This window comes from Schistocerca nitens, chromosome 2 (assembly GCF_023898315.1).
Source record: "Schistocerca nitens isolate TAMUIC-IGC-003100 chromosome 2, iqSchNite1.1, whole genome shotgun sequence".
Classification (NCBI taxonomy): Eukaryota; Metazoa; Arthropoda; class Insecta; order Orthoptera; family Acrididae; genus Schistocerca; species Schistocerca nitens.
In genome coordinates, this window is record NC_064615.1 from 763,253,946 (window position 1) to 763,266,147 (window position 12,202).

General features: G+C 41.1%; 1 protein-coding gene across 1 annotated transcript in view; it reads left to right on the forward strand.

Moving 5' to 3' along the window:
• Nucleotides 1-12,202, forward strand: part of LOC126234609 (uncharacterized) — a 74,134-nt gene that overhangs the window by 10,586 nt on the left and 51,346 nt on the right. The window contains exon 2 of the mRNA XM_049943333.1: nucleotides 2,976-3,068. Coding sequence (XP_049799290.1) covers nucleotides 2,976-3,068 — 93 coding nt within the window. The remainder of the gene's footprint in view (nucleotides 1-2,975; nucleotides 3,069-12,202) is intronic.

A 12,202-nucleotide genomic window follows, 5' to 3' on the forward strand; every position in this document is an offset into this window, starting at 1 on the left:
GGAAATATCAGGGTCGCTGGTGCTTGCTATGATGGGAGACTGTGTGGGATATAGTACAGTTGGAGGGATCGGAAGAACATAAGAGGAAAATCTGTTGTAGTGTACATTTTTAAATGTCATCGTTTATATAAGAAGACTCAATATTTTTGCTCTTATTCCCATTAATTCCTCAGGTACTGTATTAGACTCCATTTGTATTAAATACAATATTAGTAGCTTTAAAGAAAACAGAAAAAAATCATTATCACGTCTTGAATAATGACACTTAAGAAAAACTATTTATACGAGGGTTGTCCGTAAATTAAGGTCTCCAATGCTTTTTCACATAGTAAACGTCATGTTATTGCAAAAACAATTACAGATTCTGAACTCTTGGACTTTTAGCCATTTTTCAACGTAGTCCTCGTCACGATCGATGCATTTTTGGAGACGCTCCGGAAGATTTTTCATACCCAGTTCGTACCACTCTCCCGCCGACGGAACGAATGGACAGCTGCCTTTAGCTCTTCGTTGCTTGAAAATTTCATTTCCCCCAAGTATTGTTTCAAGTTGGGGAACTAAATCAGGGCTGTATGGAGGATGGTCAATGATTTCCTTCCCGAATTTGGCTATGTGATCTGTCATGGTGCTAGCGACGTGAGGGGGGGCATTGTCGTGGTGCAAACGAACTCGTAGAGTCCGGCGTAGCTTTCTTAATGTCTCGCAGTACCTTGCCGCGTTGTGCCTCTTTCCAGGTAGTCAACCAGCAGAACGCCTTTCCCAGAATACCTTCACCGCTGACGGCGTTTGCTTGAACTTCTTAACATTTGGAGAATCGGAATGTTGCCACTGTTTTGATTGTTCCTTAGTCTCTGGTGGACCTAAGTCTCGTCCCTCTTTACAACTGAATCCGGAAATTCCTCACCCTCTTCCCGGTAATGGCGCAGAAACTTGTGGACACTTTCGATGCGCTTTTTTTTTCTGTTCATCAGTGAGCATCCGCAGCACCCACCTTGTGATACTTCAAAATGTCTGTCAAAGTGTTGTCCACCGTAGTCTCAGAGACGTCCCTGTCAGTTCGAAAATCTCTCGCACAGTCACATGCCGATTCGCAACCAACACTTCTTCGACTTTTGTTACTGTCTCGTCTGAAACTGATGGAGGCCCGTAGCCGGCCTCGTCGTGCACATTCGTACGGCCGTCTACGAGCTCCCTACACCACTTACGCACATTTTTTTACGTCCATACACTTTTCTCCATACACACTGGTGAACTGTCGGGGGATTTCAATAGGGACTGAGTCCTTAAACCAGAGAAATTTAATCACAGAACGCAGTTCACACTTGGTGGGAGCGTCGATTATCCCTTCAATCGTTATCGTCTGCTACGCCAAGAATGAGCGTCCAAGGTGTGTGTATCGGGCTGGTAGGGGGGGGGGGGGGGGGCTGGCGAGAGTAGTGATGTAGAAGCAAGGAACAACGCGCTGGTGTCAAATTTAAGCTAGCTCTCTCCGTGCCGAGCGGAGCTCGTTGGAGACCTTACTTTACAGACAACCCTCGTATGTTCAAAATCAGCGTCACCAAATTAAGCAACACACACAAGAAAGATAAACAGAAACTTTTTCAAATTCTGTTTCTTAGTCTTATCCGAGGTTACTTACGCCTCATTCAAAGTACAGGACTCAAGTAACTGCAGTCTATTCAAAATGGTCCAAATTGCGTAAAAGAGCGAGGTGTAGCAATCGTCAAGTCATTTGACCTGTTTTCAAATACCTTGTCGACGGCGTAGCGTTAACCACTAACATTCTTTCCTCTCAATATTGACGAATCCCACTGACAGTCAGGACACGAATTCTGGTGAAAAAGGATAGCGAAAGTTTTAGCTATAGGTTCCTTCCAATAAATGTGATTACAATTCGGCTGCCAATATGCAAAGCCAATGCGAGCGCTATTACTTCGCTTCTTCCCAGTACCCTTGTACGGTTCTTCCAACTGCTGATCCATGTAATCCTCAATTCTATTATTTGCTTTGTTTTCCCTCTTTTACTTTTCTTGAACGAAATCATTTTTTAATTCTGTGTACCAATGTTTCTGCGAAATACTTTTCTGTATAGAAAAATGTCCACACTGCTTTCAATGAACAGTTTGAACAGGAGGTTATCATGCTGTTTCAATAGTTGATGTAATACAAATCGTGGTTTAGTTATTTTTTAACAGCTTTCCGTCTGTTGTCTTAACCTAAATTGTAATTGTATTCAGCTTACAATATGGAAGTTGTGTTATTCAATCCATTTAAAATTTCATTATTTCTTGTTGCCATTTGTACTACTGTATTTTATTGATACTTACGTCCATTCAGCAATTTTATAGTTCTTTTATCAGTTTTCTTACCAAGTAGTCGATGTCATCCATGTTTCTATGAGTAACTTGGTCGTCGGTAGTACTTTTAACCCAGTCACGATTCTTGTCGCGTGTGTATTGTATTACACCCATGCAAGGGCTTAACGAGTGACACTATTAATAATATTGTTAGAACTGCGTTTCGAATTTCGATCAGGTCATAGGGAGATATACGACAGAGTCCCACAACATTATAGACTTTCAAATCGACGTTAACTTGCAAGCCTATGAATTTACGTTTGAGAGCGCGTTTGGAAGGTGTAAGACTCCTGTTAGTCGTTCAACGTAGGAAAACGCGCCGCGCCGTCTAGCAGAAAAAAATTAAATACATCCGTATATAGCTAGTTATGTCGTACATATATTTGTGGTTCTTGCTTTATTCATATAAATACATACCTAGAACTATGATGACAAGGTCATACAGATAGCAGACTCTGGAAAAAATACACATACCTAGCAGATTGTACAGCGACGTCATAGTCACTCGATGGCAGTTCTTTCCCTGAAGTGCACACTTTTAAAATTTTTGCCATAAAAAGTAACCGAATACATGATGTAATACTATTCACCACATCAGTATGTCCATCTTTGTTACAGAATCCTATGGCGTCTCGTGTCCGAAGAACGACCCACAACTCGACACGTGTTTTGCGAACGCAGTGGAGAAAATGCGGCAGCATCTCATTGAAGGTAACTGCCTACGTAAAAACTGCGATGTATAGAGAACGATATCTTCTACAATTGGTGTGACAACTCACATAGCACTAGACTAAAGTTGCACTTCATGCCATTGTCTTTCTTGCAAGTGTTACACATAAAGAGTTGAGTGTCAACGTCGGCTGAGAGATTCTGAGAGTTACGTCCAGTAACCAAAATGGAAGTTGTCTTTCATCACATTCAATGTTACCTCTTAAAGCATGACAGTTTTCCTTAAGCGTAACCTGTTGAGTGTAAGTAACTGTAATGAGTGTTTGTCATATTTCTGTTGTTGATAATGATAAGAGAAGGAAGGGAGTGAATCACAACGCTGACACATACCTACTCCCCTCGGCAGCCCAAATAGCCTTGATTTTTGAGGATAATAGGCGAAAGGGTAAGTCCAGTAAAGGCCAAGAGATTGTGTCAAATGGCTCTGAGCACTATGGGACTCAACTGCTGTGGTCATCAGTCCCCTAGAACTTAGAACTACTTAAACCTAACTAACCTAAGGACATCACACACATCCATGCCCGAGGCAGGATTCGAACCTGCGACCGTAGCAGTCGCACGGTTCCGGACTGCGCGCCTAGAACCGCGAGACCACCGCGGCCGGCAGAGATTGTGTCGTCACCGCCGCGTGAACATTATGACTACCAGAAACAGGGAGTCAATGATCTGGATAAGGAAATATAAATCGGTCTGCGACGTAAATGACATTCCACGGATTCAATGATGCCTGTGTTTTACTACTCGAAACTTTCACAAACCTGCTATGTTTCAGATGTCATGTGTCGTTGTAGTACCACGCCTGTAATAATAAAACACTGACGGAAAAAATCGCAACACAAAAAGGAATAGAGTAATGAAATATCGGCAGTACATTTCTCTAGGCAACATATTTAACTAATTAACATTGCGAGGTCAAGGTTAATGCAAGTGCAAGATAAGTTACTTCAACTGTGAAATGCTGGTACGTTAACAGCCATTGTAATCGCAGTATTGTTGAATGCAAACATGCTGGCCGTGCGTGCATTTTGTTGTACAGGTACCGGACGTTAGTGTGATGGTGTTCCATGCCTCTTGCACTTGGTCGATCAATACGCGGGCGATTACTACTGTTTGAGCATGACGCTGGAGTTATCGTCCGACGATGTCCAATAGGTGTTCGGTTGGAGAAAGAACTCGTGGTAGAGCAGGCCAAGGCAACATGTCGACACACTGTAGAGCATGATGGGTTACAACAGCTGCATGTGGACGAGGGTTATCCTGTTGGAAAACAACCTCTACAATAATGTTCACTGATGGCAGCACGACGGGTTGAATCACCAGAATGATGTACAATTTTGCAGCCTGGATGCGTGGGATAATCATGAAAGTGCTCCTACTGTCATACGAAGTCACAAGCCAGACCGTAGCTCCAGGTATAGGTCCAATGTGTCTAGCAAGCAGACAGGTTGGTTGCAGGCTCTCAATTGGCGTCTTTCTAACCGACACAGCCATTAATAGCACAGAGGCAGAACCAGACTACATCAGCAAAGACAATGGACCTTCACCTTTCCCTCCAATGAGCTGTCACTTGACCCTATGGGAGTCTCAAATGGTGGTGGTTTGGGGTTCGTGGAATACACGGAACAGGACATCTGGATCGCGGCCGGCCGGAGAGGCCGAGCGGTTCTAGGCGCTTCAGTCTGGAGCCGTGCGACCGCTACGGTCACAGATTCGAATCCTGTCTCGGGCAAGGATGTGTGTGATGTCCTTAGGTTAGTTAGGTTTAATTAATTCTAAGTCTAGGGGACTGATGACCTCAGATGTTAAGTCTCGTAGTGCTCAGAGCCATCTGAACCTCTACATCTGGATCGGAGCTGTCTTTGAAGTCACCGATTTGTAACAGATCGCTGTGTCACTGTGGAGCTAACTGCTGCTCCTATTGCTGCTGCATATACAGTACGATGAGCCAGATCCATGGGCAGAACACGAAGGTCTTCTCTCTGCATAGTGCTACGTGACCGTCTGGAGCCTGGCCTTTTTGCGACTGTACATCCTCGTGACCACCGCTTCAAGCAACCGTGTATAGTGACTACGTTCCTGTCAAGCCTTTTTGCAACATCGCAGAAGCAAAAACCAGCTTCTCGTCGCCCTTTACACGACCTTGTTCAAACTCAGTGAGGTGTTGATAATGACGTGTTTGTCGCCTTAAAGGCATTCTTGACTAACATAACTCACCACATCCAGTCTCAAAGATAACTTACGCCAACGACGAGTGTTTAAAGCAAACCTGATTTGCATAATCGTAGTGGCGTTGCTAGCGCCACTCTTATGCAAGTGGTGTGGAATTTGAACAGACATCGTCTCTTAAGATGTAAAAACAGGCCTACCCACTTTAGTTTATGTCACACAGCCATTCTTATCTTGCGTTTTTTTTCCGTCAGTGTAAATCGACATAGTTTCGTTTCAGCGGCTACGTTTAAAAATAACGACTGTTTTACTAATTAAATAATAAAAATAACGGAACTTAATGGTCATACGTGTACGATGGTGTATTATGCGAATATGACAAGTATCCCAGTCAAAGAAGACCACAAGAGGCCACCTGAGGGAAAAAAATTTGTGCAATCGCAAATTTTATATAGTGGAAGGGGAGTGTCATGAACAACATTCTAAAAATATTGATCAGTAGGGTGACCTTGGGGATGGTGGCCCGTTTAAAGGTTTCATTCTTATGTTTACGTTTATGTTGAAGAGCTCGAAAACCCCTACTTCTAGTGAAAATGTTTCCCAGTACAACATTAACGTACATTAAATTTCTTACAAAAAATATCCTGTTGCAGGTGATGGAAAAATCGCAGATTGTTGAAGACAATGTTTTATTGGCATAAAATTGACGCTTATTGTTAAATGAAGTGGATGAAGAACAAACAGCAATATAGGGGTATTGACGGATAAATTATGTTCTGGGTTTTTGATGCTCTGAACAGGGTGGGTGGGGGGGGGGGGGAGGAGTTGTGTGGGGTTGGAGAGTGGATGTGAGAGGGAAGGTAGGTCTCCAGAGTGTGGTCATGCACTTCCCTCCTTTGTAGTTTTGCAAACTGAAGAGCGAGCAGGCAGTTCCCCAATCTGTCTACCCCACTATGTCACAAAAAGCCAATATAAGGTGTTTCAAGAAGTTATATCGACCATACCGCAGCTCGCCCTATGCGTCACTGGACAGCAGATATGACCAGGGGCGTTTATTTTCCACAAAGTGCTCTGACGCTACAATATAATCACCTACGTAGCTGCGCTATTATTCTCAATGTTACATAAATTCCTTTTGAAACACTTATTTTTTATGCTGTTAATTATGATTTGAATATAATTTACAGAAGTGAAAACAAGACTGTTACCAATCAACGATTTACTCATAAGCAAGCCCGAACCTCGTATTATTTTTATTATCTTCGTGTTCGTCGTCTATTTTTAATGAAAAGTTTTATGAAAAAATATTTTCTTTTCCTGACAGCAAAACTATTTGAAATATTTTTCGTGTTAAGTTGTGGGTGAAGCCCGAAAATCAAATGATTAATTATATTTCACTAAATAGCTGCCAGTGCAGAAAAAGGCAGGCGGTCAGTGATAAAACTTGAATTCTAGCGATATTTAATTATTTCCATTTAATTAGTATTACAATGGAGAGAGAAGTATGAAACGTGAGTGAAAGGACTTTTTATGCATATATTCTGATAAAACGTACGTAGAATTAACAATATACTGCGTTCAGAAGCAACCTCGTAAAGGAGCGCCTGGTAGGGTCGAGTGCTTACAGCAAAGTGATCATTAAGTGATCATTTTATTCGTCCAAGTCTTCGTCATACAATTATATAGAAATTCCACGTCATGATATACTCATAGTCTTTGTCGTTCTTAGTATTTGTTACACATAAATATATTTATTATTAATATATTTATGTTCAAAATACTTAAAGTTGATGAGTTTTTTTAGTTCAAAACTAGTATTCCATTATTGATAGCACATTTACATACATAATCCCGCGTAGTTTTGTTTGTTATTGACACAGTTCACAGTAGTGCCTCAGAACATGTCCTATCAACCGATCCCTTCTTCTACTCAAGTTGTGCCACAAATTTCTCTTCTCCCCAGTTCGATTCAGTACCTCCTCATTAGTTACAAGATCTACCCATCTAATCTTCAGTATTCTTCTGTAGCACGACATTTCTTCTTCTCTAAACTATTTGTCGTCCATGTTTCACATCCACACATGGCTACACTCCATACAAATACTTTCAGAAAAGACTTCCTGACACTTAAATCTATACTCGATGTCAACAAATTTCTCATCTTCAGAAACGCTTTCCTTGCCAACACCAGTCTGCAATTTATATCCTCTGTATTTCGACCATCATCACTTATTTTGCTCCCCAAGTAGTAGAACTCATCTACTACTCTAAGTGTCTTATTTCCTAATTCCCTCAGCATCGCCTAATTCAATTCGGCTACATTCCATTATCCTTGTTTTGCTTTTGTTAATGTTCCCCTTATACCCTTTTTGCAAGGTACGGTCCATTCCGATCAACTGCTCTTCCAGATCCGTTGCTGTGTCTGACAGAATTGCAATGGCATCGGCAAAGCTCGAAGTTTTTATTTATTCTCCATGGATTTTAATCCCTACTCCGAATTTTTCTTTTGTTTCCTTTACTGCTTGCTGAATACAGATTGAATAACATGGGGGATAGGCTAGAACCCTGTCTCACTCCCTGCCCAATCACTGCTTCTCTTTCATTCCCCTCGACTCGTTTAACTGCCATTTGGTTTCTGTAGAAATTGTCATACAATGTTTAAAATTGTTCTTTGCACAATAGCAAGGGATATAGTTTATGCAGAGTAAGGTAGGATAAAAGTTTGGTTAACGAGTAATAAATTTATTAAACTGTTCAGTGCTCACTTGCGCACTACAGTTGACTTTAAAAGTTTTATCGTTGTTATGTTTTTGACGCGACAGTAACGTTAAACTTATTACACAATATAATTCGTTGTCCTTAGGTCGTGATACACAAGATGTATATATTAATAACAAGTTTTCAAATCTTGACGTCGGACTGAGTCGTCGACATGCTCCGTCGATGATGTGGACGTAGTCGTCTGGCCCGCCGGTGGATGAACCCGCAGTCCACCTGGACAGCGAACTCGGAGTGGGCAGCCGTTGGCGATGAGTGTGAATCAGGAACACATCATCCGGGCCGGCTGTTTTAGAAGCTCATCATTGCTCCCTGCTGACCTTGGCAACAGCTGATCCGGAACCGCGAACATGAAAATTGTCAAAGCGGCAATAGAGTCTATGACACAGTGTCCTCTGAAAAGCTCTCATACAGATTAGTAAACCGTTAGTGCCACACAAAAATGTTTATCACATCTTTTTGTGATGTTTTTATGATATTTGTGGAGGTCCTTTGTAGAAATACCGCACCAGTTGGATAAAGTTCATGGAATTCGCTCTCCTATTTAAAATTGGTTACTGTTCTGAACGCACTGAACCTTGGTTTCACAATTTTCACTGTCTCTGTGAAAATTATTCACATTATCACTACACAATGGCGGCTGAAAATATCTGAATAGTCTTATCGGCGGCATAAATGTTTATTTTGCACTCAAAAGTTTTCATAATTTATTTTTAGAAACGTCAGACGCCGTCACCCAGAGATTACGAAATGTGTTGCGCTGTCACTGTAACAGACTGTCCCGTAAGTCTCGACACATTCGCTGCACTGCTGTTTTTAATGCATCACGTTCGACGGGAACTTTCACAAATGTTGAAATGTGTGTGAATTCCTAATGGACCAAACTGGTAAGGTCATCGGTCCCTAGTCTTACACACTACTTAATCCAACTTATGCAAAGAACAACACACACACCCAAACTCACACACCCATGCCAGAGGGAGGACTCGAACCTCTGACGGGGGGAGCCGCACGGAAATTTCACAGTCACTTTTGAGTTTGTTCACACGTAACTGACATTAGCTCTGTTTATTCTTTATATATCGAACATACAGCTTTTCACACATCACTTATGACATCTTTTTACATACAGTTTGAGATTACACGATGTACGTATATTAGTCATCTGTACATCATGTCGCTTATTATAATCATACAGACGTGTAAATAACATTTTCTGGATACATAATGTGCTCACATAAGGTTAAATGCGTATCTCTCCACTCCATATTTTATGATCAGTTGATCATCTGGAGTCTGCCATTCAAGGCTCTGGTTTGACATTTACAAGGTGGTGGCCAGTATATAATTTTTCATGTTCAGGAATACAATCACATGTATAGAAGACACTAGTACATGTTACTGTTTACATAGAAAAGGAAGTTACCGGAGCACCAATTGCGAATAACATAACAAACTCGTCAAAACTGCCATTATACCCGGTAAGAAAATCCTTATATCAAGGCAATGTCCGCCTCCGGTAGCTGGGTGGTCAGTACGACAGACTGTCAGTCCTAAGGGTCCGGGTTAGATTCCTGGCTGGGTCGGAGATTTTCTCCGCTGAGGGACTGGGTGTTGTGTTGTCCTAATCATCATCATTTCATACCCATCTATGCGCAAGTTGCCGAAGTGGCGTCAAATCGAAAGAATTGCACCTGGCAAACGGTCTACCCGACGGGAGGCCCTAGTCACACGACATTTATTCATCTTAAAGCAATTCAAACTCTGATAATCCACGCTGCATCTGGTAATGTTTGTGAAGGAACTTAAGGACATTTAAGTAAATAATGAATCATTGTTTCTTTGTGTGTGCAAAATGAATCTTATCCTAATATTCTTATATTCTAGATTTACATGATGTAAACAAAGATTACTGTTCTCATCGAAACTTATAAGGAAACGAACCTGAATTAAAAGATGGATTAACCATCAGCAATTTCCATTTCAACTAGCATTTAGTGGTGTTCTACCCCTGTTCCGAATGTTATACAAGAGACATAATTCAAAGTGCTTGAAAACCTTTTTCAAGTCAATTCTTAAATGCAATAGACGTTATTTGTCTAGACTGATCTCTGCGTTAGTTGCCGCCTGGGCATCCTATTAACAACTGCATTGAAACTGTTACGTAAGATAGAAATCTACTATATACTACTTTCTACTACTTACATACTAGAAATACTTACATGACGAACAACACATATACAAAGAAGACAAATATTACCTAGAGAAGTCTTACACTTCTTACTGCAAGTTACTCTATAAATTTCTTCAAGTTCATAAATGGTTCAAATGGATTTTAGCACTATGGGACTTAACTTCTCAGGTCATCAGTTCCCTAGAACTTAGAACTACTGAAACCTAACCTAAGGACATCACACACATCCATGCCCGAGGCAGGATTCTAATCTGCGACTGTAGCGGACACGCGGTTCCAACTGTAGTTTTCAAGTCCTTATATGGATACAGGCCTTGACAGTGATACGGTTAGGTTGTGCCAGTCTGTAACTGCCCCACTCGATCTCGAAATGATTTCATTAAAAATTCTTTCTCTTAACAGCTAACTTAATCTCTACTGGGGTACTCCCAGTGGAAGAACGGAGCAAATTATTGTATATTTGCTGATATTCACCCACATAGCCCACCCATCACATATGTTGTCTAGGGCTATAGGTTCATATAAATCTGCTACTTTCCGGATGAAATCTAAATATTAATACCAGTTAGAAATCCTGTTCCTCCAAATTTTCCGGCCTGGTACGTACCAGTACAACTATACTGTTAATACCCCTCGCATCCAACACAAGCCTTACACTTCCAGCCGCCTTTGGTATGGCCAGTAGTGGATTGCCATACAAAGACTAGGAAGACTCTATAATATTCCACTCTAACGTCTTTCTGATTTTTCTAGTTGCCACTTCCTTTTTCGTCCAAGGAGCAGAGTAAGTTGCGCGGCAATATGTTTTCATGTGGATACACCTCTACGTTATAAACATAACCTTTTATAGGTCCTGGCTTCTCAGCAAAGATTTCTATACAATTGCTTAGTAAACCCAATAATTGTGTCTGCTGCTACATGTCTAACCATCTGATTCGACAACCTTTGTTGAATGAGTTATTTAGTGGCAATTATCTCACTGCTACAGTATCACTGAATGCGTAAATTACTGTTTATATAAACAACTGAGGTCGGGTCTACTCGGTAGTGCGTTCAGAAGGTCCTTGGTACAGAAGTGTCTAGTAGGTTCGAGAGGTGACACCAGAGTGATCATTTTATTCCTTGTTATTCTCAGTATTTGTTACACAGAATATGTTTATTATTAGTATTTTCATGTTCAAAACAAATAAAGTTGGAGTGTTTTTATCGTTCTAAAATAATATTCTATCATTGATAGCACATTTACATACATAAACACGCATAGTTTTGTTCTTTATTGACACAATTCACCTGTGATTATCGTAATATTTTACTATGGTTTTTAGAATGCTTTCCATGAGACGGTACAGGCTGCAGCATTCTTTCCTGAAAGGCAACTTCTCCCACCACTATATAAACAAAAGCTCATGCAAGTTATTTTGTCTACTTACATAAGTGAATGGGACACGAAATTCTGGGGCGGTATAGCCTCTCTGTAAGCTGAAAAGTGAGCTGCTCACTTTTCAGTTTTCGGGCAGACTATAACACCCCAGCATTTACTGTCCCATTCCCTTACATAAGTAGACAAAATAACTTGCATGTGATTAGGTTTATAGAGTTTATGGGTACTTACTTGTAGTTGTTAACGACTGACCGGGAAGTGTGACGTTGGCAATGACCTGCTAGTGTTGGCGGGAAAGGGGTTGCATTCTCAAATGTGGGATCTTGCTGCTGCCTCTCGTGGAAAGCATATTGTAAGGCTGTGTAACCGTGTTGTAGTCTCTTGTTGGTGCAGTGATGCTTAACTACGTTTGTTACCTGGTGCACACTAACTTCATGTTGACAAAGCCTGTCAGCCTCTCTACAATAGGTGTGGGGAATAAAAGCACAACTGTTGTTGATATAGTCACTTCTGAAGTAACTACATTCTTCACATGTAAGCGTAAAGATTGACAGAAATCTTACACAGTACCTCATCTACGGCTGTAGGTTGCTGTCT